Source organism: Chelon labrosus (genome assembly GCF_963514085.1).
Source record: "Chelon labrosus genome assembly, chromosome: 10".
Classification (NCBI taxonomy): Eukaryota; Metazoa; Chordata; class Actinopteri; order Mugiliformes; family Mugilidae; genus Chelon; species Chelon labrosus.
Window position 1 is genome coordinate 16,096,740 of NC_140360.1, and position 24,818 is coordinate 16,121,557.

The 24,818-nt window shown below is 40.6% G+C and overlaps 1 protein-coding gene across 1 annotated transcript; it reads left to right on the forward strand.

Annotated features, from left to right (window-relative positions):
- The first annotated feature begins 1,595 nt into the window (after positions 1-1,595).
- dnah12 (dynein, axonemal, heavy chain 12) lies at positions 1,596-24,126 on the forward strand. Its single transcript, XM_084554187.1, has 68 exons — positions 1,596-2,095; positions 2,199-2,394; positions 2,785-2,973; positions 3,059-3,212; positions 3,301-3,392; positions 3,497-3,675; positions 3,769-3,904; positions 3,999-4,124; positions 4,214-4,348; positions 4,813-5,006; positions 5,085-5,328; positions 5,431-5,616; positions 5,713-5,913; positions 6,018-6,212; positions 6,292-6,413; positions 6,499-6,634; positions 6,726-6,872; positions 7,079-7,198; positions 7,510-7,669; positions 7,772-7,944; positions 8,047-8,199; positions 8,303-8,542; positions 8,714-8,959; positions 9,053-9,172; positions 9,282-9,391; positions 9,536-9,719; positions 9,862-10,002; positions 10,106-10,189; positions 10,434-10,622; positions 10,727-10,846; positions 11,005-11,193; positions 11,270-11,421; positions 11,612-11,750; positions 11,862-12,028; positions 12,145-12,400; positions 12,546-12,842; positions 13,046-13,224; positions 13,325-13,517; positions 13,659-13,820; positions 13,921-14,115; positions 14,348-14,481; positions 14,566-14,728; positions 14,827-14,907; positions 15,003-15,179; positions 15,283-15,414; positions 15,491-15,580; positions 15,659-15,799; positions 15,908-16,149; positions 16,239-16,386; positions 16,487-16,632; positions 16,749-16,963; positions 17,047-17,239; positions 17,329-17,521; positions 17,609-17,781; positions 18,306-18,446; positions 18,537-18,695; positions 18,815-19,110; positions 19,201-19,454; positions 19,584-19,724; positions 19,826-19,963; positions 20,043-20,276; positions 20,360-20,548; positions 20,732-20,835; positions 20,922-21,126; positions 21,259-21,396; positions 22,486-22,577; positions 22,891-22,958; positions 23,099-24,126. The coding sequence occupies exons 1-68, from the start codon at positions 1,899-1,901 to the stop codon at positions 23,287-23,289; spliced, it is 11,376 nt and encodes a 3,791-aa protein (XP_084410313.1). The 5' UTR covers positions 1,596-1,898; the 3' UTR covers positions 23,290-24,126.
- Positions 24,127-24,818: the final 692 nt, after the last annotated feature.

Consider the following 24,818-nt stretch of genomic DNA (forward strand, 5'->3'; position numbering starts at 1 on the left):
TGAACACGTCTTGTTCAGATCAGAACACCTATAGCTGTGTTTTAGATGCTTTTTATTAGTTTATTTATTTTTATTCTTCTCTAGAAAATGTATATAATTGAAATAGAGCTACTCAAATCATTTTATTAAGGGAATAGTATTTTTTATAATAGATATGTAGATGAAAACAGGATTTTCTGTTTTTTAGAGACTACACACAAAACACAAACACTATTTTATTCATAGATGTGTTTATTTAGAGGCAAACTACTTAAATATATTTAAAGTAGTATTATATTATTAGTATAATTGTATTGTATCTAATACGTTATATCGATTTTTTTATATTTCAGATAAACTTCAGCGGGGTCATAATAGCAACGGGAGAAAACACAACAAGCCCCGCCTCTTCCTGTTGCTACCCAGTTTACTGTTTCTATGACAACGACGCTGTTAACTTTAGTTTCGGATGTCACTTCAGATGCTAAATTGTGCTTAAAGTTGAGTTTGCCGTAAGCCAGCTAACCAAAGCCTGAAGACACTGGATGAACAACCAGGTAAACCAATAATAAGTCTGCTGTTATTCACTGCAGTTCACGTCTGACTACTATTGCGACTAACGTTAGGATTAGCTGAGTTAACTTGAAGTTGGCCTACTCCTAGCTTACTCACAACACCTGTTACTTCGCCTCCTTGTTGATTTTGCCCCTTTCAGTGGCCAGCTGTCAGAGATGGCTACCTCTCCGGCAGTTTACAAAACAACACCGGTGAAGGATATACCGAAGTTTCCAGTGCTTCCTCCAATAGAAAAGGTGCAGCAGCAGCTGAGGGATGAAGTGCGACAGACCACAGCAGCAAAGGAGGAGATAGTGGAGAAGATAATGGGTCACAAGAAGCTGCTGAGGCACAGAAGGAGCAAAGTGCAACAAAAGCAACTACATATGATATTGTATGTTTTCCCTCAGCCGTGTTTTCAGTACCTAAATTAGTTAAAGCTATGCTAGAATCTCCCAACATCTAACTTGGGAGGACAATCAGTTATGTATGTTTACATTCCTACAAAGTGACGGTCTGTTGATTGCATTATTACAGGGTCTCTAGGGCAATGGAGGATTACATGCAAAGCATTGAGAGGGAAGCCGTGCAAAGCCTGTCACCAGAGCCACAGTTTCCGCACTCTGTAAGGCATCAGTAAATCTATTCACACATTTGAAATACATAGAGTGTTACTAATGAGGTTTATTTTCACTTCACAGATGCTTAGTGAGGAGCGAAAACAAAGGGTATGATTTATTTTTTTAGTACTGAATTTTACACATGAAGAGGCAAATCCCTATTTATGAAAATTTGTTACACCTCGTATTACACCTGTTTTGCGCCATTTGCAGATCAACTACAGGTTTCTGAAGCAGCGCGTAGAGAGTTGCCCCTTACCTCCAATCCAGCAACAGTGGCTGGACTCAATTGTAGCTCGAGTCAAACCTAAACGCAAAGGGAGCCCTGAGACAAATAAACTACTACAAGAGCTTTGCTTGGAAGTCACTGACGACTTCCGCAGTGTGACTGTCAAGCACACAGGTATCGCAAATCAATTTTATTGAAGGTGATAACAATATAATATGTTGCAGGAGTCTTTGTTCTTGCATTTAGGTCATTGTGACTCTGTTTTGATTTAATGCCATGCTGCAGAGCTGTGGAAACCTCTGTGATCTAAACAAGAGATTAAAACCTTTGCATTGTATTAAATGTCTAGGCTTGTATTGCTCTGTCTCATTATGCCAAATTCACTCTCTCTAGTGGACACAGTAATAAAGAATCCAGACCGAGTGAGCTCAGAAAAACTGGGGGCTGCCCAACCAAAGTGAGTGTCAAAAGTGTTTGTGCACACTCGTTTAGGCACAGTAATCAATTAGCAACCTATGTTTTTAATCCCCACATTTACTTTTAATCTTTGCAGGGTTCTTGATTTCTCCCAACCATGGCGTAATAGTTTTATCAAAAGTCGCAGGAGGATAAAGACAAATTTGCACATTCTTCATCCTGTAATGCAAACTATGTTGGACATTGGCTACATGACATTTTCTCCACTGATCCTAGTTGATCTCTCAGGATGCAGGTAGGGAAAGACAACATGGAGGCAATCAGACACATACCTGAGTTTCCTCATATGAAGATTTGCATGTTTTGTTTTATTAATTAATATTGTCTTTTTGGTATAGAGCTTCAGGACCTGTGGACTGCAAGAGCCTACAGAACAAAATGGCTGTGGAGTGTAAGAGGACAGAAGATCATATCATGAACACCTGGTTTCCTAAAATCATCCACTTATTGACAAGTAAAGAAACGCTGAAGGGCGTTAAAGAGGAAAAAGTGGATTCCTTCTACGACTGTGCATCTACACTCATTTCAAATCAGGTGTGAATATGCTCACTTGAGTTTTGACTTGATTCATTATGAACATTAAAGTTATCTAAATTATTCATATGTTACTCATTGTTGGAATCAAGACAGTACTAGAACATATTAATTATCATTCGTTGTCCTAGAAAGTCAGTTCTTAGAGCGACCCGTTAGAAAGACACCTTGACTTTCAAAACTTGGCAAAGTTCGTGTCTTCATAGCTGCTTACTTGAAATGGAATTAGCCAAAGAAGGCTAAGCTATACTCGAAGCTATATATATCTTTATAGTAAACTGTACATATAGCATGTCAGTGACTAGCATTTAGCTAATAATTTGTTTGGTATTTACTTCATTAGTTTTTTTAGTAAACGTGACCCAATTTTTTCCTTCTGTAAATTCTTAGTTGAGATCCCTGCTTCACTCCAGCGTGGAGGAGTTTGTCAGCGTGTTTGATCCAAGCAATTGCCACTGCTTGCCAATCTTCCGCATGGCTTTGACATTTGATGATGAAAATATGGAAATTTACCCCACCTTACAAGATCTGGAAGCATCTGTTTTTGAGATTCTTAATGCCATAGCAAATACGCTGCAGGTGAGGTTCCCACTTTATGCCACATTTTCTATGTGTTTACTAAGTATTTTGAGATAGTATTGATATTTATGACATTCCTCCACAGAAAGTACAGACTGTCCAGTCATGGTTGACACAAGCCACATCTTCATTTGTGGATGCCAAGGTGGCTGATCACATCTTTGACTGGGCTCAGGCCACTGTGAAGAACGCTTTGTGCAAAAATTTAGAGGAACCTGACAAACATTTCCAAAACTATGGTGATGTCGCATTGTCCAGACATCTCTTAGCATCACTCTATGGACATTAATTCTGTTCATTGCTGACTGTTGTTGTTTATTTTTGTAGTTGAGAACTATGAATGGCTAATCAATGGAACTGCAGAGGCCCAAGTGAATACGTTTATGGAGGAGGAACACTCATTTGATGAGTACACTAAGGTAACAAATCGTACAGTTCAAATTCAGTCTGCATGTGTTTACTTCATATTTTTTGCCTTGTTTTACTTCATTTCCTTGTGACTGTCAATGTGTAATTCTACCAGCATGTGGAGGAGTTTCGTGCTGTGTCGAAGGAGATTATGGGCCTTCCATCAAAAGCCCACTTCACAATGGTTCATCTGGACTGCGAGGAGCTCAAACAAGGGCTGGCCAACAAAGCCAAAACGTATGCTGAAGTACTTCTAAAGAAACTGGTCAGCAGACACCGTGAGCAAAATCTACAGTAAGTTACGTCTTGCGTCATTCTTAAACAAAGTTTGTCCTTCTGTTCCTTCTAAAATGTTCACAATTTGATGTACGTTGTATCTCTACAAAGGATCTGCTCTGAGTTTGAAACCATCAGAAGGAAAGCCCTGGAAGTTCCAGAGAATACAGAGGACATGGCTCAGATGGTTGAGTACATTAGTTTCGCAAAGACAAAGGGAATAGAACAACTAAATGAACAAATAAAGGTGACTACCCTGATGATTGGTTAGAGCAGTTGGACAAAAGTATATTGATTTCAGTCATGCCAATTTTAACATTATTCAAATTGTGGTTTGACAGGAAGACTACTGCAGACTTAACTACATCTTGGATGTCTACGTCATTGAGCCAGAGGATATGGAGCTTAATTCCACTGTTTTTTCCTGGCCAAAGACTATCCTTCGTATATTTGAACAAAGTGACGAGGTAACGCTCCCGTGTTTGCTGCGTAAAACGGTGTATTGTGGTTGCTTTCTTTATGTGATCTTATTCTGGACATCTGTGTTGTTTTCTAGGTGATACAGGAGGCCAAGCAGAAAGGACAGAAGGAGCTGATCGCTAAAAGAGAAAGATTAATGGTACAGCTGGAAAAGTTGGGACGCAGGACAGAAGAGTTCCCACAATGCTCTGAGCTGGATATGATGCAGCAGGTAAGATTCGATTAGTCCGCTTTGGAGATGCTAGTAGGTGGATTTGTTTACTAGACAGAGCCAGGATAGCTGTTGCCCCTTTCCACACTTAATGCAGTACTAAACTAATTGGCTGGTTCCATCTTAATATTCGACAGCTACGACAGTGAAATTTGACTAAGAATCAAGAATAAACGAGGAGGGCTTTGTATCAAGATATGAACATTTAAATGGTCAGTAATAGGAAATAGTGGCCACAGAATTGTTTTGGTTTTCTTGTAATATTCTAACATGAAATGCAAATGTTTAAAGTCTCTTGAGAGTGTCCTTGTAATTCAATATGACATATTTATTCACCCCAATAATAAGGCTGTATTGTCAATTTTTTGTCAAATAGCCACTGATTATTAGCTATTTAATTTTAGCCGTTTACTTTTGGATTTCACCATAAATATATAACGATTATGTCATCACTTTTTGGACAGTATGTGGCGGATGTCAGAATAGTTCAGAAACTTCTCCAAGAGGCTGAGGACGCTATTGTCTCCGTTAACAAAGAAGAGGCCTTCTTTAAATTGGACAAAACTTGTTACCCAGAAGTAGAGGTCATCAGAGAGAGTATTGAACCGTACCAGAAGCTGTTTGGATTTGTCTTGACGTGGCAGCGCACAGAGAACAGGTCTGATTTCAGTTTGGAGCACGATGTGTTTTAATGAAGCAGGATTCCCTGGTAACCTTTTATCCTCTTTTTGAGTAGATGGATGGATGGTTCTTTCACAGACCTGGATGGTGAGAGCATGGAGGTAAAGGTGGATGAGTTCTTTAGGGAGATCTTCAAGACACTGAAGTTTTTCCAACAGAGACAGAATAAAGCCGCGCAAGAGATGGAAAAGATTCCTGAGAAATCCAGGCAACGCCCTGGCGAGGATGATCCAAGGAAGCATGAGAACCCTACATTAGTTTTGTGTTCCACTGTAATGGAGCAAATCAAAAAGTTCAAGGTATTTTATACAACAGTAATTTTGTAAAAGCACACGAATGAATGGTGCTGAGTGATGTGCTGTTTGTTGATGCTAAACTATTATGTGTGCTTATGTCAACAGGACCACATCCCTGTAGTGTCCATCTTGTGCAACCCAGGTATTAGAGCTCGTCACTGGGACCAGATGTCAAAGATAGTTGGGTATGACCTTACTCCGGACTACAGTACAACTCTCCGGAAAGTTCTCAAACTGAATCTGACTCCTTACCTGGAAGAGTTTGAGTCTATTAGTGCTGCTGCCAGTAAAGTAAGAAATCCTGAAATGTTAGGTTTGCTTTTACAGTTTTAAACAAAGTGTGCGTTTGTGTTGAATGGTGTTTGTCCACACTATCTTTCTGTACAGGAATTTTCCCTGGAGAAGGCTATGCAAACCATGATGCATTTTTGGGATGGGATTTCTTTTCACCACCAACCTTACAGGGAGACTGGTGTGTCTATCTTGACTGCACTGGACGAGATTCAGACCATGTTAGATGACCAAATTGTTAAGACTCAGACTATGAGGGGATCGCCATTCATAAAACCATTTGAAAACGAGATCAAGGTTGGTATCAAATTTTTGCTTAACGAATAAAGTTCAAGTTGCATGAGAGTTTTGCCGGTTGCCCTATTTTTAACTTTGCTTCTGTGTTTGTTTTGTGATCTTAGCAATGGGAGGAGCGTCTGCTTCGCATCCAGGAAACCATAGATGAGTGGCTGAAGGTGCAGGCTCAGTGGCTTTACCTGGAGCCCATCTTTTCATCCCAAGACATCATGCAGCAGATTCCAGAAGAGGGACGACTTTTCCAGATTGTCGACAAAAACTGGAAAGAAGTCATGAGGCACTGTGTTAAAGACCCTATGGTAAAAATTATATGTGTTTGAAAAAAAAGGAAATCCAATACATGTACTGTTTGAGTTACCTAATAATTCCTAATCATAGATTCTACCAGCAACTGCCCTACCTGGCTTGCTAGAGAAACTGCAAGATTCCAACACCCTCCTTGATAGTATTATGAAAGGTCTGAATGCCTATCTGGAGAAGAAACGCCTCTTCTTTCCCCGGTAAATAAAATATTTTGCAGATTTCTTTGTCCAGTTCTTAATTAATATCACTAATTTTGATATTTGCCCCTAATGCTACTGTCAGGTTCTTCTTCTTGTCTAATGATGAAATGCTGGAGATTCTGTCCGAGACCAAGGACCCACTGCGAGTCCAGCCACATCTGAAGAAATGCTTTGAGGGTATTTCCAAACTGGACTTCCTACCCAATCTGGATATTCAGGCAAGACAGATATACATATATACATATTGTTATTGTTACATGACACTGTGGCTGATTAACATTTAGTAAACTTCACAATGTTTTTAACCAGGCAATGTACAGCAGTGAGGGGGAGCGTGTTGAGCTAATCCAGCTCATCTCCACATCTGAAGCTAAAGGAGCTGTGGAGAAGTGGCTGGTTCAGGTGGAGGATGTCATGCTTCAAAGTGTCAGAGATGTAGTAGCCCGGTCCAGAGTGGTGAGATTGCTGTTCCCCCAAACCTGCAAATATCCCCACTGTGGAATGAATTATTATAAGGGATTATCTTATCTTATCTTAAATAATACACACTAATGCATGTTGTTTACTTTTGTTGTGTATGTATCATATTATGCATTAGCAAGCCTTCTATGTTAGAACATAAACCTGAGTCGGTGACAGCTTGTGTGTGGTTGTATTTCCAGGCCTACGCCGAGACTGCACGGAACCAGTGGGTCAAGGAGTGGCCTGGACAGGTGGTGCTCTGCACCTCACAGATTTTCTGGACATTGGAGGTTCATGAGGCCATCAGAGCAGGGCCTGGTGTAGGTCTTTATACATTTTATGCAGAACATTCAACCTTTTTGCTTTTCAAATACTTGTATCTGTTTAGTTGTTCCCCAAAAATGATTAGGTTTTTGAGATTGGTAGTTAAAAGTTTAATTTGCAAACAAAAAAATGAAAAGAATTCAATTAAATTCAGGCATAAAAGTCCAATAAAAAATAATGTAGAGTGCAAATCAGTTATGTTTCTTACTCCTGACCAACTGACCTTTATATGATATTTATTTTAATCAACGTAATACCATACTGTATCACCTTGGGAAAAAAACTACCAGGCTTTTGCTCTCTGTAGGGTTTAAAGAACTACTATCAGAATCAACTCCAGAATCAGCTGAATGACATTGTGGAGCTGGTGAGAGGAAAACTGCCCAAGCAAACCCGGACTACTCTGGGAGCGCTCGTCACAATTGATGTCCATGCCAGGGATGTAGTCATGGAGCTTATTGAGAAAGGTACAAAGAACTATATTATTTTTATTACGATAACATAGTGTTACACAGGATCCAGTAACAACACCCAGATAAACTGTTTACACTGGTGTCCATTTTTAATAGGTGTGTCACACGAAACTGATTTCCCATGGCTAGCCCAGCTTCGTTACTACTGGAGCAATGACAATGTTCGTGTTCGTATCATCAACTGTGATGTTAAGTACGCCTATGAGTACCTGGGGAACTCGCCACGTCTAGTCATCACTCCTCTGACCGACAGATGCTACCGAACCTTGGTAAAGAAATCTCACACATTAAACACATTTGTATCATACTTTAATTTTAATACTTGTTATTTTCATTTAGCTTTAAATTCCTAAGCCTTCTCTCTATTTTAGATTGGAGCTTTCTATCTGAATTTGGGTGGTGCACCTGAGGGTCCAGCTGGAACAGGAAAGACTGAAACCACCAAAGATCTTGCCAAAGCACTTGCTGTACAGTGTGTGGTTTTTAACTGTTCTGATGGACTAGACTATCTCGCTATGGGCAAGGTAGTAGTCACTAGATAATTAAAATGTATATTTTATTGTAACTCTTTATTTATACATGCGAAATATTGTTTATAAACATACATGTTTGTACAATGTCTCATAGTTTTTTAAAGGTCTAGCTTCATCTGGTGCATGGGCTTGCTTTGACGAATTCAACCGTATTGAGCTGGAGGTGCTGTCTGTAGTGGCCCAGCAGGTTCTCTGCATCCAGAGAGCCGTCGAGCTGAAGCTGGAGTACTTTGACTTCGAAGGGACCATGCTCAAACTCAATCCCAACTGTTTTGTGTCCATCACGATGAACCCTGGCTATGCAGGACGCTCAGAACTCCCAGACAACCTCAAGGTCTGACATAGACGTTGTCAGTCATGAATACATTGACTGTTTTCAGCATTTTTTCAATTTACAAACTTCGATGTACTAAAAACTATTTCACTTAATTGTAACACAACTAAGAAAATTGTATCACTTTACAAAACTGACGATTCTAAATTTCCTTAATTTTTTTCTGTGCAGGTGTTGTTCCGAACAGTGGCCATGATGGTCCCCAACTATGCACTGATTGCAGAGATCTCTCTGTATTCATATGGCTTCCTCAATGCTAAACCGCTGTCAGTGAAGATTGTGATGACCTACAGACTTTGTTCAGAACAGCTCTCCTCTCAGTTCCATTATGATTACGGCATGAGGGCTGTCAAAGCAGTACTTGTGGCTGCAGGAAACCTCAAGCTCAAGTATCCTGATGAGAATGAGGACATTTTGGTATTTGTTCTAAAATGAATTTTTCTGTATGTCATGTCTTGCATGTGAACTGCAACTCTCTGTTGACCCTTTCCCTCTCATTCCAACATGCAGCTATTGAGGTCCATAAAGGATGTTAATGAGCCCAAGTTTCTCTCCCATGATATTCCACTGTTCAATGGAATCACCAGCGATTTGTTCCCAGGCATTTCACTTCCTGAGGCTGACTATCAGGTCAGATTTGTTCATGCCATTGCTTATTATTTTAAGTCTAGATATACTGTTACATTCTTTTTAGTTGTGATGTCTTTTATAATCAGTGTCTTTTTGTGATATTTTTTAGCTGTTTCTAGAGGCTGCTGAGGAGTCCTGTAAAAATCACAATGTACAGCCAACGCAGGTCTTTTTACAAAAGATAATCCAGACATATGAGATGATGGTAGTTAGGCATGGGTATGTCATATTTTAATTTCCACATTTCTATATTTTCATATCATGTTTGGCATATTTCCAGCTGTAAAATATTTTACATGATTAGGACATGACCTGAAAGCAATATGTAAACACACATTATTTCATCATTATGCTCTTTTTCAGTTTTATGCTGGTGGGAGAGCCCTTTGCTGGGAAGACCAAGGTGCTACATGTTCTAGCTGACACTCTGACCCTAATGAATGAGAGAGGACTTGGCCTTGAGGAGAAGGTCATTTTCATGACATTGAATCCAAAGTCCATCACCATGGGACAACTCTTCGGACAGTTTGACCTTGTTTCTCATGAGGTAGACTTGTTTCCTTAATCTTTTGTACTACAGTTAAATACAGGATATGTGTATTTACAATATTATTAATAATAATATAAGTCAGACCTCAGACAACAGGTAGCCCATCTCTTTTTTTCTTTTTATTTTTCCCTTATTTTAGTGGACAGATGGGATTGTGGCCAACACATTTCGTGAGTTTGCATCGACTGACACTCCAGACCGCAAATGGGTGGTGTTTGACGGTCCAATAGATACACTTTGGATTGAGAGTATGAATACTGTGCTGGATGACAACAAAAAGGTAAATAATGCACAGTAGAAAGTAAAAATGTTTGATATTGATTTGTTTTTCACATTCCTGAGTAAGACATCTTTTTACTTTGCTTCTTCTTCTTTTTCTACAGTTGTGCCTAATGAGCGGTGAGATCATTCAAATGTCCAATCAGATGAGCCTGATTTTTGAAGCAATGGATCTATCACAGGCCTCTGTGAGTTAAATGTTTGCAGTCACTGCAATTATTTATCTGATTACCCTTATCCTGTATTATTATTAAAATATAACAACTGCCAGTTCATTTGCTGAATGCTCACTGTTTTGCACCAGTTAAACTTAAATTCACCAATGTGCTTGATAAGATATTGAGCAACATTTATTTAGCCAGTGTACATGACATTATAGCATTACCCTGGTATGGTAATTTGGATGTTCCTGGTTATTCTCTCCCACTGTAGCCTGCCACAGTGAGTCGATGCGGTATGATCTACATGGAACCATCTCAGTTGGGCTGGGAGCCATTGGTGATCTCTTGGATGAACACTCTTCCTGATGCTCTGCAGAGCCAGGACAGCTGCTCCCTGCTGCTTGAGCTCTTCCACTGGTTCCTGCCTCCCGCTATCAAGATGCTGCGTAAACACTGCAGAGTAAGGACCCCCAGGACCCAGGATAATCCAGATACAAACATAAGTTGACATTTTTTATGTGTGAAATACAGTGGCTTTATTATTGTTTTGGTGTGTGTTTCCAGGAAGTTGTTCCCACTAACAACAGCAACATTGTGATGTCCTTGTGTCGACTGTTTGAGATGCTTCTCAATGAACCTGTGAAGTCAGGACCTGTGGATAAAAATATTCGCACCTGGATAATGGTAAAAACACAAAATCTTTTATCTTATTAAATAATATCCTAACCTTATTTCTTCAAAGTATTGGCACCGACATGTGCAAACACTGCACTGCCATGCAGAGTTTTTTGTATTTACATTTGACATCTCTGCTGGTTCCTTCTCTTTCTTGTCGCTTGCAGGCAGCTTTTGCATTCTCTTTGGTGTGGTCTGTGGGTGGCAGCTGTGACTCAGACAGCAGAGAGAAGTTCAGTGAGTTCATCAGGGTGACGGTTTCAGGAGGAACAAAAGAACATCCGATCCCGGAAACTGTAGGAAAATGGGAGTGTCCAATGGATGAGAAAGGCCTGGTGTATGACTATTTTTATGAGGTATTGTGAAATGACATCACTCATAAGAATTTGACTTGTGGTCAGTCAGTTAATAACACTGTAATCTTTTCTACAGTTTAAGGGAAAAGGCAGATGGGTTCACTGGAATGATGGCATTAAGAATGTCAACCTGGGGGACAAAAACACCAAAGTACAAGAGATCATTGTTCCCACTATAGACACGGTTCGCTACACCTACTTGATGGACCTCTGCATCCACTATGGATTGTTAGTATTTTCAGAGATCATGGTGGATTGATCCACACAAATGTCAAAAGTACATTTTTGCCATAAATTATATTTCTTTATGAGCCATATACACTGAGTTTTTTTTCAGTTTATTGTATTTAACCTGCAGTCATTAACATTTCAGTCATTCTAAATAGATTTTTTTTTTATGTTGTGTTTCGCTGCTTAGTCCTGCCCTGTTTGTTGGTCCTACTGGAACTGGGAAGTCAGTGTATGTGAAGGAAAAACTGATGAACAATCTGGACAAAGACCACTACCTTCCCTTCTTCATCAACTTTTCAGCCCGCACTAGTGCAAACCAAACCCAGGTACATAGACTATTTTAAAAATTGTAAATGCCTTATGATTATCTAAACAAACAAGAAAGAATACATTTTTAAATTTCCTATCATTTAATGTGTATTTCTTATGTCTTCCAGAATATCCTCATGTCCAGGTTAGATAAGAGAAGGAAGGGGGTGTATGGACCCCCCATGGGAAAAAAGTGTGTCATCTTTGTAGATGACATGAACATGCCTGCCCTGGAGCAGTTTGGAGCACAGCCTCCTGTGGAGCTTCTTCGACAGTACATAGACCATGGAAACTGGTATGAGCAATCCACTATTTAATGCTAGTAAATAATAAGAGATATTACATACAGGACAAAGTTTACTGCATTAAAGCACTGTTCATTAAGGAGGCAGACTTGTTACGCTCTTGCAGGTACGACTTGAAGGATACTTCCAGCATCACCCTTGTTGACCTCCTGCTCATCTCAGCTATGGGGCCCCCCGGTGGAGGAAGGAATGCTGTGACATCTCGCTTCCTTCGGCATTTCAACATTTTTAGTATTAATGCCTTCAGTGATGAAACCATGGTTTGCATTTTTTCCAATATTGTGGCCTTCTACCTCAAAAACAATGAATTCCCACCTGAATATTTCACCGTGGGTAACCAAATAGTCACAGCTACAATGGAGGTAAGTTCACTAAAGACACTTGATACCTGATATCACAAAAACTCTGCAAATTAGGCAGGATAAATATGTTTTGCTCCTATAATATACTCTTTAACATCCAAAATTGTCTAATCAACTAGTTGCCTGAATCCCTTTTTTTCCAAAGGTGTACAAGAAGGCCATGGAAAATCTGCTTCCAACTCCAGCCAAATCCCACTATACCTTCAACTTGCGGGACTTTTCACGTGTTATCCAAGGTTGCCTGTTGCTGAAGAAAGCATCTCTGGAGAACAAACGCACTATGATACGGCTGTTTGTCCATGAGGTTTTCCGTGTTTATTATGACCGTCTGGTAGATGACAAAGATCAGGCTTGGCTCTACAAACTGATGAACAGCATCCTCAAAGATCACTTCAAAGAGTCGTTTGACCAAGTCTTTGATCACCTGAAACAAGGCAGTAAAGTAAGCAGATAGTCAGTTATCCTTCCTGTAGTGTCATGCGCTTAACTATTGGCATATACTGTATATCTTCATGATGTAGCAAGGAGGAGCTACTTTGTTCCATTTTGAATAATGTGTTTTTTTTCTGTTACCATATTAAACATCCTTAGGACACGATTAGGAAAATCTATTAAATTCTGCAATCAATATGCTTCCATTTTCAGCTCGTTGAAGAAGACATGCGAAATCTTCTGTTTGGTGATTACATGGAACCTGACCTGGAGGATGATGACCGCTTGTACGCTGAAGTGCCCTCAATGGAAGGCTTTTCCCAGGTGGCTGAATCATGTCTTGAAGAATACAATCAGATGCACAAGAATCAGATGAACCTCGTCATTTTCCGGTAAGCCGTCCTAAGAGCTGACTTGGTGATGATGAAATTCTGTTTTTATAATTCCCCTCTTTGCATGTAAACTTGACTGTGAATATCCTGCTTTATGTAGCTATGTCCTAGAACACTTGTCCCGCATCAGCCGTGTGTTAAAACAGTCAGGAGGCAATGCCCTGCTAGTCGGGGTGGGAGGCAGTGGACGTCAGTCGATCACTCGCTTGGCCACTTCTATGGCTCACATGACCATGTTCCAGCCTGAGATTTCTAAGAGCTACGGCATGACTGAGTGGAGAGATGATCTCAAGGTTTGCTTTTAAGTTATTCTGATACGTTACATGTGTTTGTTCATAGCATTTAAATGCTGCCTTAATTCAATGCCATTCTTAAATGTTTTTAACGTATTCAGTCACAATACTCTTGTCTTAACGATTTTCTTTAAATTGCAGATGCTACTGAAAAATGCTGGAGTGAAAGGACAGAAAACTGTGTTCTTGATAACTGACACACAGATCAAAGATGAGGCTTTTTTAGAAGATGTGGACAGTGTCTTGAACACTGGAGAGGTGCCCAATCTGTTTGCCGTAGACGAGAAACAAGAGATCATGGAGGTAAGCTAGTATTGACCGTTACAGAGCAAATTATATAATGTGTAAAAGCCCCATTAATTTGCACTTAATATAATAATTATTTCATCTCACCTTTCTCTAGGCAGTACGTCCTATTGCCCAGGCAGGGGATAAGAACCTGGAGCTGAGCCCTTTGACTCTGTTTGCCTTCTTTGTGGCACGCTGTAGAGACAACCTGCATATTGTTGTAGCCTTCAGTCCTATTGGAGACACCTTTCGAAATCGCCTTCGCCAGTTTCCTTCTCTTATTAATTGTTGTACCATTGACTGGTTCCAGGTACTGTACTGGCATTAGGAGGCATTCATTACATCTGCAATAAAATACAGTGTACTGCATATACCAGGCACTTAAGCACTATGAAAGCCAGAGGTAACATAAAAGAAAGAAAGCGGAACAAAACAGGAACATAGGTTCACTAACCGGCACTGTTCTTGATAGGCCAATGCTCTGTCTTTGCATGTTCTCATCTTTGATCTTTGGTACCCTTTTCATCTCTGTGCCCTGACAGCCATGGCCGGAGGAAGCTCTTGAGCGAGTAGCCAACTCTTTCCTGGAGTCCCTGGAGATGAGTGAAAATGAGAGGCAGGAGGTCATACCCATCTGCAAAACCTTCCATACCTCTGCCAAGCAGCTCTCACAGCAGTAAGACATGGTTATGTATGACTTGTATATTCAAAGGTGAAGTACACGTATAAAGCTTTAATTACACTCCTGCGTCCACTGCAGATTCCTCTCTGAGCTGGGTCGCCATAATTATGTGACACCAACATCCTACCTGGAGCTGATTGCAGCTTTTCGCCTGCTACTCACTCAGAAAAGGGACACTGTCATGAAGGCGAAACAGAGGTATACCAATGGTCTGGATAAACTAGCCTTCGCTGAATCTCAGGTATATGCGCTATACTATTTTTACCTTAATTATTATGCTTGTTTTCTATTTCTTTGATTTAAAATGCATACCTTTGCTGTAACCTAACTTTTCTGTAGGTGGGGGAGATGAAGAAGGAACTGGTAGACCTGCAGCCCAAACTGGAACAGGCAAAGATAGAGAACACCGAAATGATGAAGGTAAATGAATTTCATCCCAAGTCCTTTAGTCCAAATTCGGAATAAATAAAAATATGCGTATTTGTATATGTTTATTTTTTGCTTCTAATTTTCAGGTGATTGAAGTGGAGTCGGTGCAGGTGGAAGCCAAAAGTAAAGTTGTGCGTGTTGATGAGGAGGCAGCAACTATAAAAGCCAGTGAGGCTCAGGCTCTAAAGAACGAGTGTGAGAGTGACTTGGCTGAAGCCATCCCTGCCCTGGAGGCTGCACTCTCTGCCTTGAACACTTTAAAGGTGAGCACCCTTGATCTACACTGCTTTTATTGTAAGGGATTTGATTATTCAGATCACTGAAGTTGAGACAGTTGAGTAAGTAGAGCTGTCTGTTTCATTTCAGCCCTCTGATGTCACAATTGTCAAGTCGATGAAAAATCCACCTTCAGGGGTGAAGCTGGTGATGTCAGCTGTATGTGTGATGAAGGACATAAAGCCAGATAAGATAGCTGACCCAGCTGGGACTGGAAAAAAGGTTGGATGAAGAAAGAAAACTTACGAAGAAATCTGAGTTGTCTGGTACCTATGAGTAACATGTTTTTAATGTCTAGGTTTTTGACTACTGGGGTCCAAGCAAGAAGTTACTGGGTGATATGAACTTTTTACGAGATCTTAAAGAATATGACAAGGACAACATTCCAGTGAGGAAATTACAGTTATTATTATTTTTAGTAAAAGGCACATGTATTTTCACTAATGCATCTGTTTCTGTATTGCAGGTCCCTGTGATGCAAAAAATCCGTAGTGAGTACATGACTAATCCTGACTTTGACCCCAGTATAGTGGCAAAGGCCTCCTCTGCAGCAGAGGGCCTGTGCAAATGGATCAAAGCAATGGAAGTGTATGACAGAGTGGCAAAGGTGCAGTGTTTCTGGATTTTCACAGACTTTCTCTTATGACTTGTCCTGATTATAGAGCCTGCATCCTTCCGTTTATTCTTTGACCTCAACCACTCTTCTTGGTTTTAGGTTGTGGCTCCTAAGAAGGCCAATCTTGCAGAGGCTCAGGAGTCCCTGGCTGCTACCATGGCCCTGCTGGACCAAAAGAGAGCTGAGTTAAAGGAGGTTGAGGACCGCTTGGCTGCCCTTCAGAAAACTTTTGAGGAGAAGACAGAGGAGAAGGCCCGGCTCGAGTTCCAGGTGGATTTGTGCGCCAGGAAGTTGGAGCGGGCAGAAAAGCTCATTGGCGGTCTAGGTGGAGAGAAGACCAGGTCATGATGATGCTTGTGAATATTGTTTTGTTTATTACTTTCTGAAATGTAACAAACATATCACTTACTGAATCCAAATGTGTCCTTAGATGGTCCAAGGCAGCAGATGACCTGCAGAGCACATATGACAACTTGACAGGAGATGTTCTCATCTCTGCTGGTGTCATCGCTTACTTGGGTGCTTTCACTGCTGGCTTCAGACAGGACTGCACCAAGTTATGGACCAAATTCTGTCAAGTAACAGTCCTTCTCTCCTCCATTTTTAGCCACTTTCTTTATATTTAGCATTAAGTAATTACCTATCATCTGTGTTTTTCACCAATCTAAATATTTCCAGTCTAAGAACATTCCATCATCAGATGACTTCTCTCTCAGTAAAACCCTGGGAGATCCCATCAAGATCAGGGCTTGGAACATTGCAGGCCTTCCCAGCGACTCTTTCTCTATTGACAATGGTGTCATTGTCAGTAATTCACGTAGATGGTGAGTCTGCATTTCTAAAATATTTTACTTAATTTTAATTTAATAGTTTAATGTTACAAAAAATTACAAGAAAGTACAGTTCATTATACGAGTCCTTAATGTTTTTGTATTTGTAGGCCCTTGATGATTGACCCTCAGGGTCAAGCAAACAAGTGGGTAAAGAATTCAGAGAAAGATAACAACCTGAGCGTAATCAAGTTAACAGACGCGGACTTCATGAGAACTTTGGAAAACTGTATTCAATTTGGAACACCCCTGCTGCTGGAAAATGTAGGAGAAGAGCTGGATCCTTCTCTGGAACCATTGCTGCTCAAACAAATCTTCAAACAAGGTGCAGGAAAAATGACATGTCTGACTATCTAAGATCTAAAAATTGTAAATATGCTTGGTTCACAAACGTTTTCTTTTACCTAGGTGGTGTGGATTGCATCAGGCTCGGTGAGAGTGTGATTGAGTACTCTGCTGAGTTCCGTTTCTACATCACCACAAAGCTCAGGAACCCCCACTACCTCCCAGAACTAGCCACCAAAGTGTCCCTTCTCAATTTCATGATCACTCCAGAGGGTTTGGAGGACCAGCTGCTGGGCATAGTGGTTGCCAAGGAGAGGTAGATGTATGCCACTGACATGCTGTACTTAACATACATATCTTCTTGCTCACGAAGCAACCCACTTTGTTTCTTCTTTATACTTTCAGGCCAGAGCTGGAAGAGGAGAGAAATGCACTAATCCTGCAGTCAGCTGACAATAAGAGGCAGCTAAAGGAAATTGAAGACAAAATTCTGGAGACGCTTCAATCCTCTGAAGGAAATATCCTGGAGGATGAGAGTGCTATTCAAATTCTAGACTCAGCGAAGATCATGTCCAATGAGATTACCAAAAAACAGCAGGTGGGTGCTCCATACAAAAATGAGACCTGGATTGTACATTTCACAAATCTTGGTTGCCTAACTTCCTTCTGTGTACATATTTGATAGATTGCAGAGAAGACAGAGATCAAGATAGCGGAGTCTAGAGAGGGTTACAGAGCTATTGCCAAACACTCATCCATCCTGTTCTTCAGTATTGCTGATCTGACCAACATTGACCCCATGTACCAATACTCTCTCAGCTGGTTTGTCAACCTCTACATTAACTCCATACAAGACAGGTGAGTGATACATATGAAGTGTACTCTGCAAAAGAAGGAATGTACTAGAAATGACAAATCTGCTGATTGTTCCAGCAGCTTAGAAAACATTGCTCTCTGTGGATTTTATAAAAAATTACATTTGACAAAGAAGAATGGCAGTGATATTCAAGAGAGATTTGTGTTGTTGCTTACAATAAACGTTTTACCAGACCATCCCTAATTTCTTGTAACTTTAAGTGTATTATATTTCAATAAACTTAACAGAAAACAGTGTGAAAGCATAAGTATTCATATACAGAAACAAGAGAAATGTCTGTTTCTGTTTCAACTTGTGGAGCTGGAGTTCTTGTGAACACAAGAATATTATATCAAAAATAATATTTGACAGGCATCGATATGCATTGTACACTAAACATATTTGACTACATAGGGACTAGTGGAAACCCCACACTGTGGTATCTGACATGAACTTTTAGCAATGGATTATGTAACTTTCAGTTTGTCTGTGTTTATCTTCTTGTATTTTGACTTTTATTTATCAGCAACAAGTCCAAGATTCTGGAGAGAAGGCTTCAATTCCTAATTGATCACTTCACCTATAACCTGTACTGCAACGTCTGTCGTTCTCTGTTTGAGAAGGACAAACTGCTCTTCTCCTTCCTTCTATGCTGCAATATACTCCTGTAAGTGACAGAACAGGGATTTCAGCTTTTATCTACATGCTTATGAGAACATATAGGTTTATGCTGTCTTCTGTCAATACTTCTTCCCAGAGCGAAAAAAGAGATTGAATACTCTGAACTAATGTTCTTGCTGACTGGAGGAGTGGGCCTGCAGAACACACTTGCTAACCCAGACCCCAGCTGGCTACAAGACAAGAGCTGGGATGAAATCTGCAGAGCCAGTGAGATGCCTGGCTTACAAGGAATAAAGTAAAAAGCATTAACCAATCAACAAACACTATTTTTCATTACTTGTGTCCATTATGCGGTTCCTCCTGTCATTATAATTTACTTTTGACTAATGGATTGAATTATAATTTATTCCACAGAGATGCTTTCATCAAGAGTCCAGGAGACTTCAAGCCTATTTATGACAGCAAAGAGCCGTGCAACATTGCCCTGCCTGCACCATGGTGTGAACAACTCAATGACTTGCAGAAGATGATCATTGTTCGCTGTCTGAGGCCAGATAAGATAGTACCTGCTGTGACTAAATATGTCACTGGCAATCTGGGAAAGAAATTTGTCCAGCCCCCTGCATTTGACCTGAGTAAGAGCTACCTGGACTCCAACTCCACCATCCCACTTGTGTTTGTGCTGTCTCCAGGAGCTGATCCTATGGCTAGTAGGTCCTATACAATCAACGACTGACGGTCAAAGGACCATATAATCCTACCCCTGAAAATCCTTAGAATTAACAATATTCCCTCCACAGGCCTACTGAAGTTTGCCAGTGACAAGAACATGGGCAGTTCCAAGTTCCAGTCTATCTCTCTGGGTCAGGGCCAAGGGCCTATTGCTGCTAAAATGATCTCCACGGCCATGCAGGATGGGACATGGGTGTGTTTGCAGAACTGTCACCTGGCAGTTTCCTGGATGTCCACCCTAGAGAAAATCTGTGAGGACTTCAGTCCTGCAGTATGCCACCAAAATTTCCGCCTGTGGCTCACCAGCTACCCTTCACCCAAGGTAAAAAAACAAAAACAAACAGTATTTCATTCAGCACATGTGCATAAAATCAACTTTACTGAAAGAAGTGATATAGAGCTTTTATCTGTAGACTATATGGAATAAAACAAAACACTTGTTTAAAACCAGTTTCCAGTGACCATCCTACAAAATGGGGTGAAAATGACAAATGAGCCTCCTACAGGACTCCGACTCAACCTGCTCCAGTCTTACGTGACAGATCCTGTTTCTGACCCAGACTTCTTCAATAACTGTCCCAATAAAGAGCTGGTGAGATAAATATTTTGTATGACACCGGAAATCACATTTATTATTAAAATAGCGGCCTGTCACACAAAGGACTTTCTCTCACTCTTGAATTTCTTCACCAGGTTTGGGAGAAGCTCCTGTATGGACTGTGCTTCTTCCATGCTCTTGTTCAGGAGAGGAAAAAGTTTGGGCCACTGGGCTGGAATATTCCCTATGGCTTCAATGAGTCTGACCTGCGTATAAGCATCAGACAGCTACAGGTACCTTTTCACAGTCTTAGTGGTGGAGTTTGTGTTATCAAATATAATCTAAATGCATTTAATTCCTGTTCCTTTTTAGCTATTCGTGATTGAATATGACGAGGTTCCCTTGGAGGCCATAACGTATCTGACTGGGGAGTGTAATTATGGCGGCCGTGTGACAGATGACTGGGACAGACGTCTCCTGATGACAGTCTTGGCCGACTTCTACAACAAGGAAATCATTGAGACATTTCACTACCCTTTTTCACCGAGCGGCGAATACTATGCCCCGCCTAAATCTGTCTACGAGGACTACATTCTATTCATCAAGGTACAAACAATTAAAGAGGATGAATGCATATTTATGTGTGCCATGAATTCCATCTGAGTAGGAATGTGTTTGCTGTGTTATAGAATCTTCCATTGAGCCAGCATCCAGAAGTATTTGGGATGCATGAAAATGTTGACATTTCGAAGGATTTGCAGCAGACGAAACTGCTGTTTGATTCGTTGCTGCTCACTCAGGGTGGAGCAGCTAAGGGAGGAGCTAGCTCTGGGAGTGACAGCGCCCTGTACGACATAGCGAATGACATCCTCACGAAGGTAGAAACTAATTAAACTTCCTCTTCATTTAATTTAGCAGATTTTAGCAGTGTGACTAGTGGTTTGAAGAATGGCGGCATTGGTCTTAGCCCAGAGTGAAACATCTGAATTTCTTTTTTCTTGATTTGAATCTGCATCTACTGCACTGTACATTTATAACTAGCATCTTTGCTTATTCCCCAGATTCCAGCTAATTTTGACACAGAAGCAGCTCTCTTGAAGTTTCCGGTACAGTACGAGGAAAGCATGAACACCGTCCTCGTCCAAGAGATGGAACGCTACAACACGTATGGACAAAAAGCTCAGTGCTCATCTTTAAGCTGTGCTGCGCATTGTCAAACATTTTATACCACTGCTGTTTTTTCTCTCTTAGGTTGTGCAGTACAATTCGTGGAAGTCTACAGAACCTTTTGAAGGCTATCAAGGGCTTGGTGGTGATGGATGCAGAACTGGAGGCAGTCGCAGGCAGTTTGATAGTTGGCAAGGTCCCAGAGAATTGGGCCAAGCGCTCATATCCTAGCCTCAAGCCCCTGGGCAGTTATGTTACCGACTTTCTCTCGAGGCTCAGGTTTCTGCAGGTGAGACTAGTTAACTAGGGTCATCTTAGGTGTGAGGGACACTGTTTTTTCTTTCTTTACTGTGCATGTTTTGGAGCTTCAGTGAGTTCTTCACTCAACTTATAGTTTCTCTTTTACTATGTGTGCCCGTAGGTTTGGTATGAAACCAGGAAGCCCAACGTGTTCTGGCTGTCTGGCTTCTTTTTCACACAAGCCTTCCTAACTGGGGCTATGCAGAACTACGCCAGGAAATACCATGTCCCCATTGACCTGTTGGTCTTTGAATTTGAGGTCTGAAGGCACACACTTTCTATATCCATAGATAGATAGATACTGTAGATAGACAGTTGAGCTCTGTCAGTGTTATTGTGAAAAGGAAGAATGAAAACCCTATTTAAGACAACAGAGCTGAATGAGTCAAAAAATGGGCTCTGCTTTCTTTATTACCTTTCATGGTCACGTTTTGGTGGTGAGGTATAGCAAGGTAGGACCCAAATGCAAGACACAAGGGGAGGTGGGAGTAGGAAAGAGAATAACTTTAATGAAAACTTACTAATAAAGAAACAAAAAATGATGCAGTTGAGAGGCAGGGTGTCCAGAAACGCAACAGGATAGGAATCATCAACAGGGATAACTCCGCGAGGGTAACCCACAGGGGTGACTGCACAGATGTAACAGCACAACATAGCACAGGGGAAAATCCACAGACAACTTGACAAAGAACAAAGGGAAAGGCACACAGAGGCAGAGGGGTGACAAGTCAAACTAATGAGGGCCTCAGAGCGGGAAAACACAGGAAGTAAAGCAGGACAAAAAACACCAAGGAAGAAGCTTGCAAAATAAAAATAAAAAAACAGGAAACACAAAGAAACCAAACAGGATTACAATAAATAGACCAGAAACACAAGATCATGACAGAGGATATTCAAGAAACCATAGCATTACAGTCTTGCAGAGGTTGGGACAGATTCATTGTTCAGTGACCTTCTGCCGCCCATCTACTCAAAGGTCTTTAGGTTTTGACCATGAATAGTTCCGGTCTTGCTAATTACTTTATTGATCCTGCTGGCATCTCTGGTCCTGATGCTGCTCCGCCATCACCATTGAGTGCTGAGACCGTAACTTAGCAACAGTGGTGTGCACAGTATTACACTGTTGTTTCTATATTATTTATAATATAGATGGATACACAGATATGTTGCATTTCCTGTTTTACACACAGCTCTTAATGGTTTAAAATTCCTCGTCCTCCTCCTCCTCCTCCTCCTCCTCCTCCTCCTCCTCCTCCTCCTCCTCCTCCTTCTCCTCCTCTGTCTCCACATCCTAAGGTCTTTTTATAGCACTAAACATGTGCCTTATTTCCATGATTTGACGGTGCAGGTCCTTCCTATTGATGAGTCAGACACAGCGCCTGAGGATGGTGTTTACATTATTGGATTGTTCCTGGATGGAGCTCGCTGGGAAAAAGAAAGGTAGATGTTCAGAGCAGGATCATTGTTAGAATAATGGGTACATGAGGCAGTGGCAGAAAATAACTACAGTATATTTATTCTAGCACTGTACTTAAGTACGCATTTGGAATACTTCACGTGGTTTTTATGTTATGCTCTTCTTTATGCACCACTTCTACAGCGCTGTGCATTAGTGATTATACTGTTTGTCATTTTTAAATGTAGGATATTGTTTTGGAGACTTCATGTAATATTTATACAGTGGTTTAGTTACTTTTACTTCTTCCACCACTAGAGAACTGACATGAGCTTTTGTTTGTCTCTCCATTATCAGTGGACTTCTAGCTGAACAGCACCCCAAAGTCCTATTTGACACTGTGCCCATCATTTGGATAAAACCCAGTAAGTATTATCCCACTTTGTGTAGCTACTGCCTGTGTCAATATTGAAAAATCTATGCAAAATGAATGTGTGTCATTTACCTCTCATGTTCCCAAATGTCTCTTTTGACTACATTACTGTATTATTTCTCTCCCACACAGCTGAAAAGAGCACCGATCAGCCTCAGAAACTATATGTTTGCCCTCTCTACAAGACCAGTGAGAGGAAGGGCACCCTCTCCACTACGGGCCACTCCACCAATTTTGTCATTAGCATGATGTTGCCAACCAGTAAGCCCCCCCAGCACTGGATCAAGCGCGGTGTGGCCATGCTCTGTCAGCTTGATGACTGAGATCAGACAGCACACTGCTGAAGACTGAAGCACTTTACTGTGGCATATCTTGATTCAGCGTTGATGCCTTTTGTGGATTTTTATCAACGCAAAATTAAACATTTACACTGTATTTGACTAGTTATGGAGTGTGTGTTTCACAACTATGCATAAATCATGGAGATGTGCATGATATATTTTTCTTTGCCCTGAAGCTATTACAAAATACTGTTTTCTCCAAAATGTGTAAAACTGAACAATTCTCAAATATACATAGAAGTAACAAAATGCACATCAGATGCAATTAGACTTTTTAACATTGTAGGATGACAATGTGCACATCTCAGTTCTCAGCAGGTACTGGGTGCATTCCAAGTAATAATGCATGATACTAATGTTAATAAAATTAACAGACATTTTTGAAATACGCTGCATGCAGTTATTAGTTATTTTGTGCCTTCACACTATATGCATGTTTATAATAAACCTAGTCTCAGGAGCAAGAATTCTTTCCAGGCATCAGGCCGTGTATCACTGAAAAATATTTTTTGGCAGTGATGCATTTACAGTCATGTACTGAAGCACGTAAGGTAAAACTGAAATCACCGTTCTAAAAAACAAAAATTTATGAGAAAACAGTCCTGCCAAACTCGTTTTGCAAAATCGTGTAGACTGCTAGTTCTCAGAGTAAATACTCTTCCTAAAAGCTTTTGCTTTTTTTATGATTGATTCCTGGCCTCTTCCTCATACGCTGTGAGCTGACACTGCATAAGCTATTAATGTATGGTTCAAAACAATTTCTTGTATTAACCACAAAGAAAAATCAATTCAGACACAATCTATGTGACACACATAATGTAGGAATACCAAGCTGGAACAACACATGCATATGTAAACACACAGCAATAATTAAAATACAGTGTAATAACGTTATTTGTTGCACATATACAGTTGCAATTGCTAAAACACAATGGATCTTGTTACAGTGTTACAGTATGTGTGTGTGAGCTGACAGTTGTTGCAGAGCTCAGCGGGTCAGAGCTAGGTGCTGGTTGTGAAGACCCCGTGACGTGATATTTATAGTAGGGGAACTATAAATAGCTGCAGTATGTGTGGGCACTGAGGAGCCCGCTGGCTACACCGGTGTAAAAACTGCACAAGGAGCACAGCCATTTCAGTTAAGGTAAACACCACAGAGAGAAATATTTAATCTAGCTAAGACCTTTTGTTAGTGTGGAATATGAGGGACACTGCTGCCAACGTTTAAACACTGACGAGATTTATAATTTGTGGCATTTGAATTGCTGAACTTCGAATGTCTCGTTGTTGCCTAGGATGTCTTTATGATAGATTTTCTGCTTAAAGATTAATGTGTATCTCTGTGTTTTTGTATTGCCGGCGGAGAAATAGTGTCACTTTTCTACAGCAGATGTGCCTGCAAAGTTAAGAGTAACCGGACAAAAAATCAGAATAGGACTTATTGGGATCATTAAATTCAATATCCTGAATGCATTTCGGTTCATGAAGCTAACAACAGGAATAAGGCTCAC

Coding starts and splice junctions, on each gene's coding strand:
- dnah12 (XM_084554187.1), top strand. CDS start 1,899: ATGTTTTTAATCCCCACATTTACTTTTAATCTTTGCAGGGTTCTTGAT. Junction 4,349..4,812: donor AGCTGGATATGATGCAGCAG/GTAAGATTCGAT, acceptor CTTTTTGGACAG/TATGTGGCGGATGTCAGAAT. Junction 11,751..11,861: donor CTAGTGCAAACCAAACCCAG/GTACATAGACTA, acceptor TATGTCTTCCAG/AATATCCTCATGTCCAGGTT.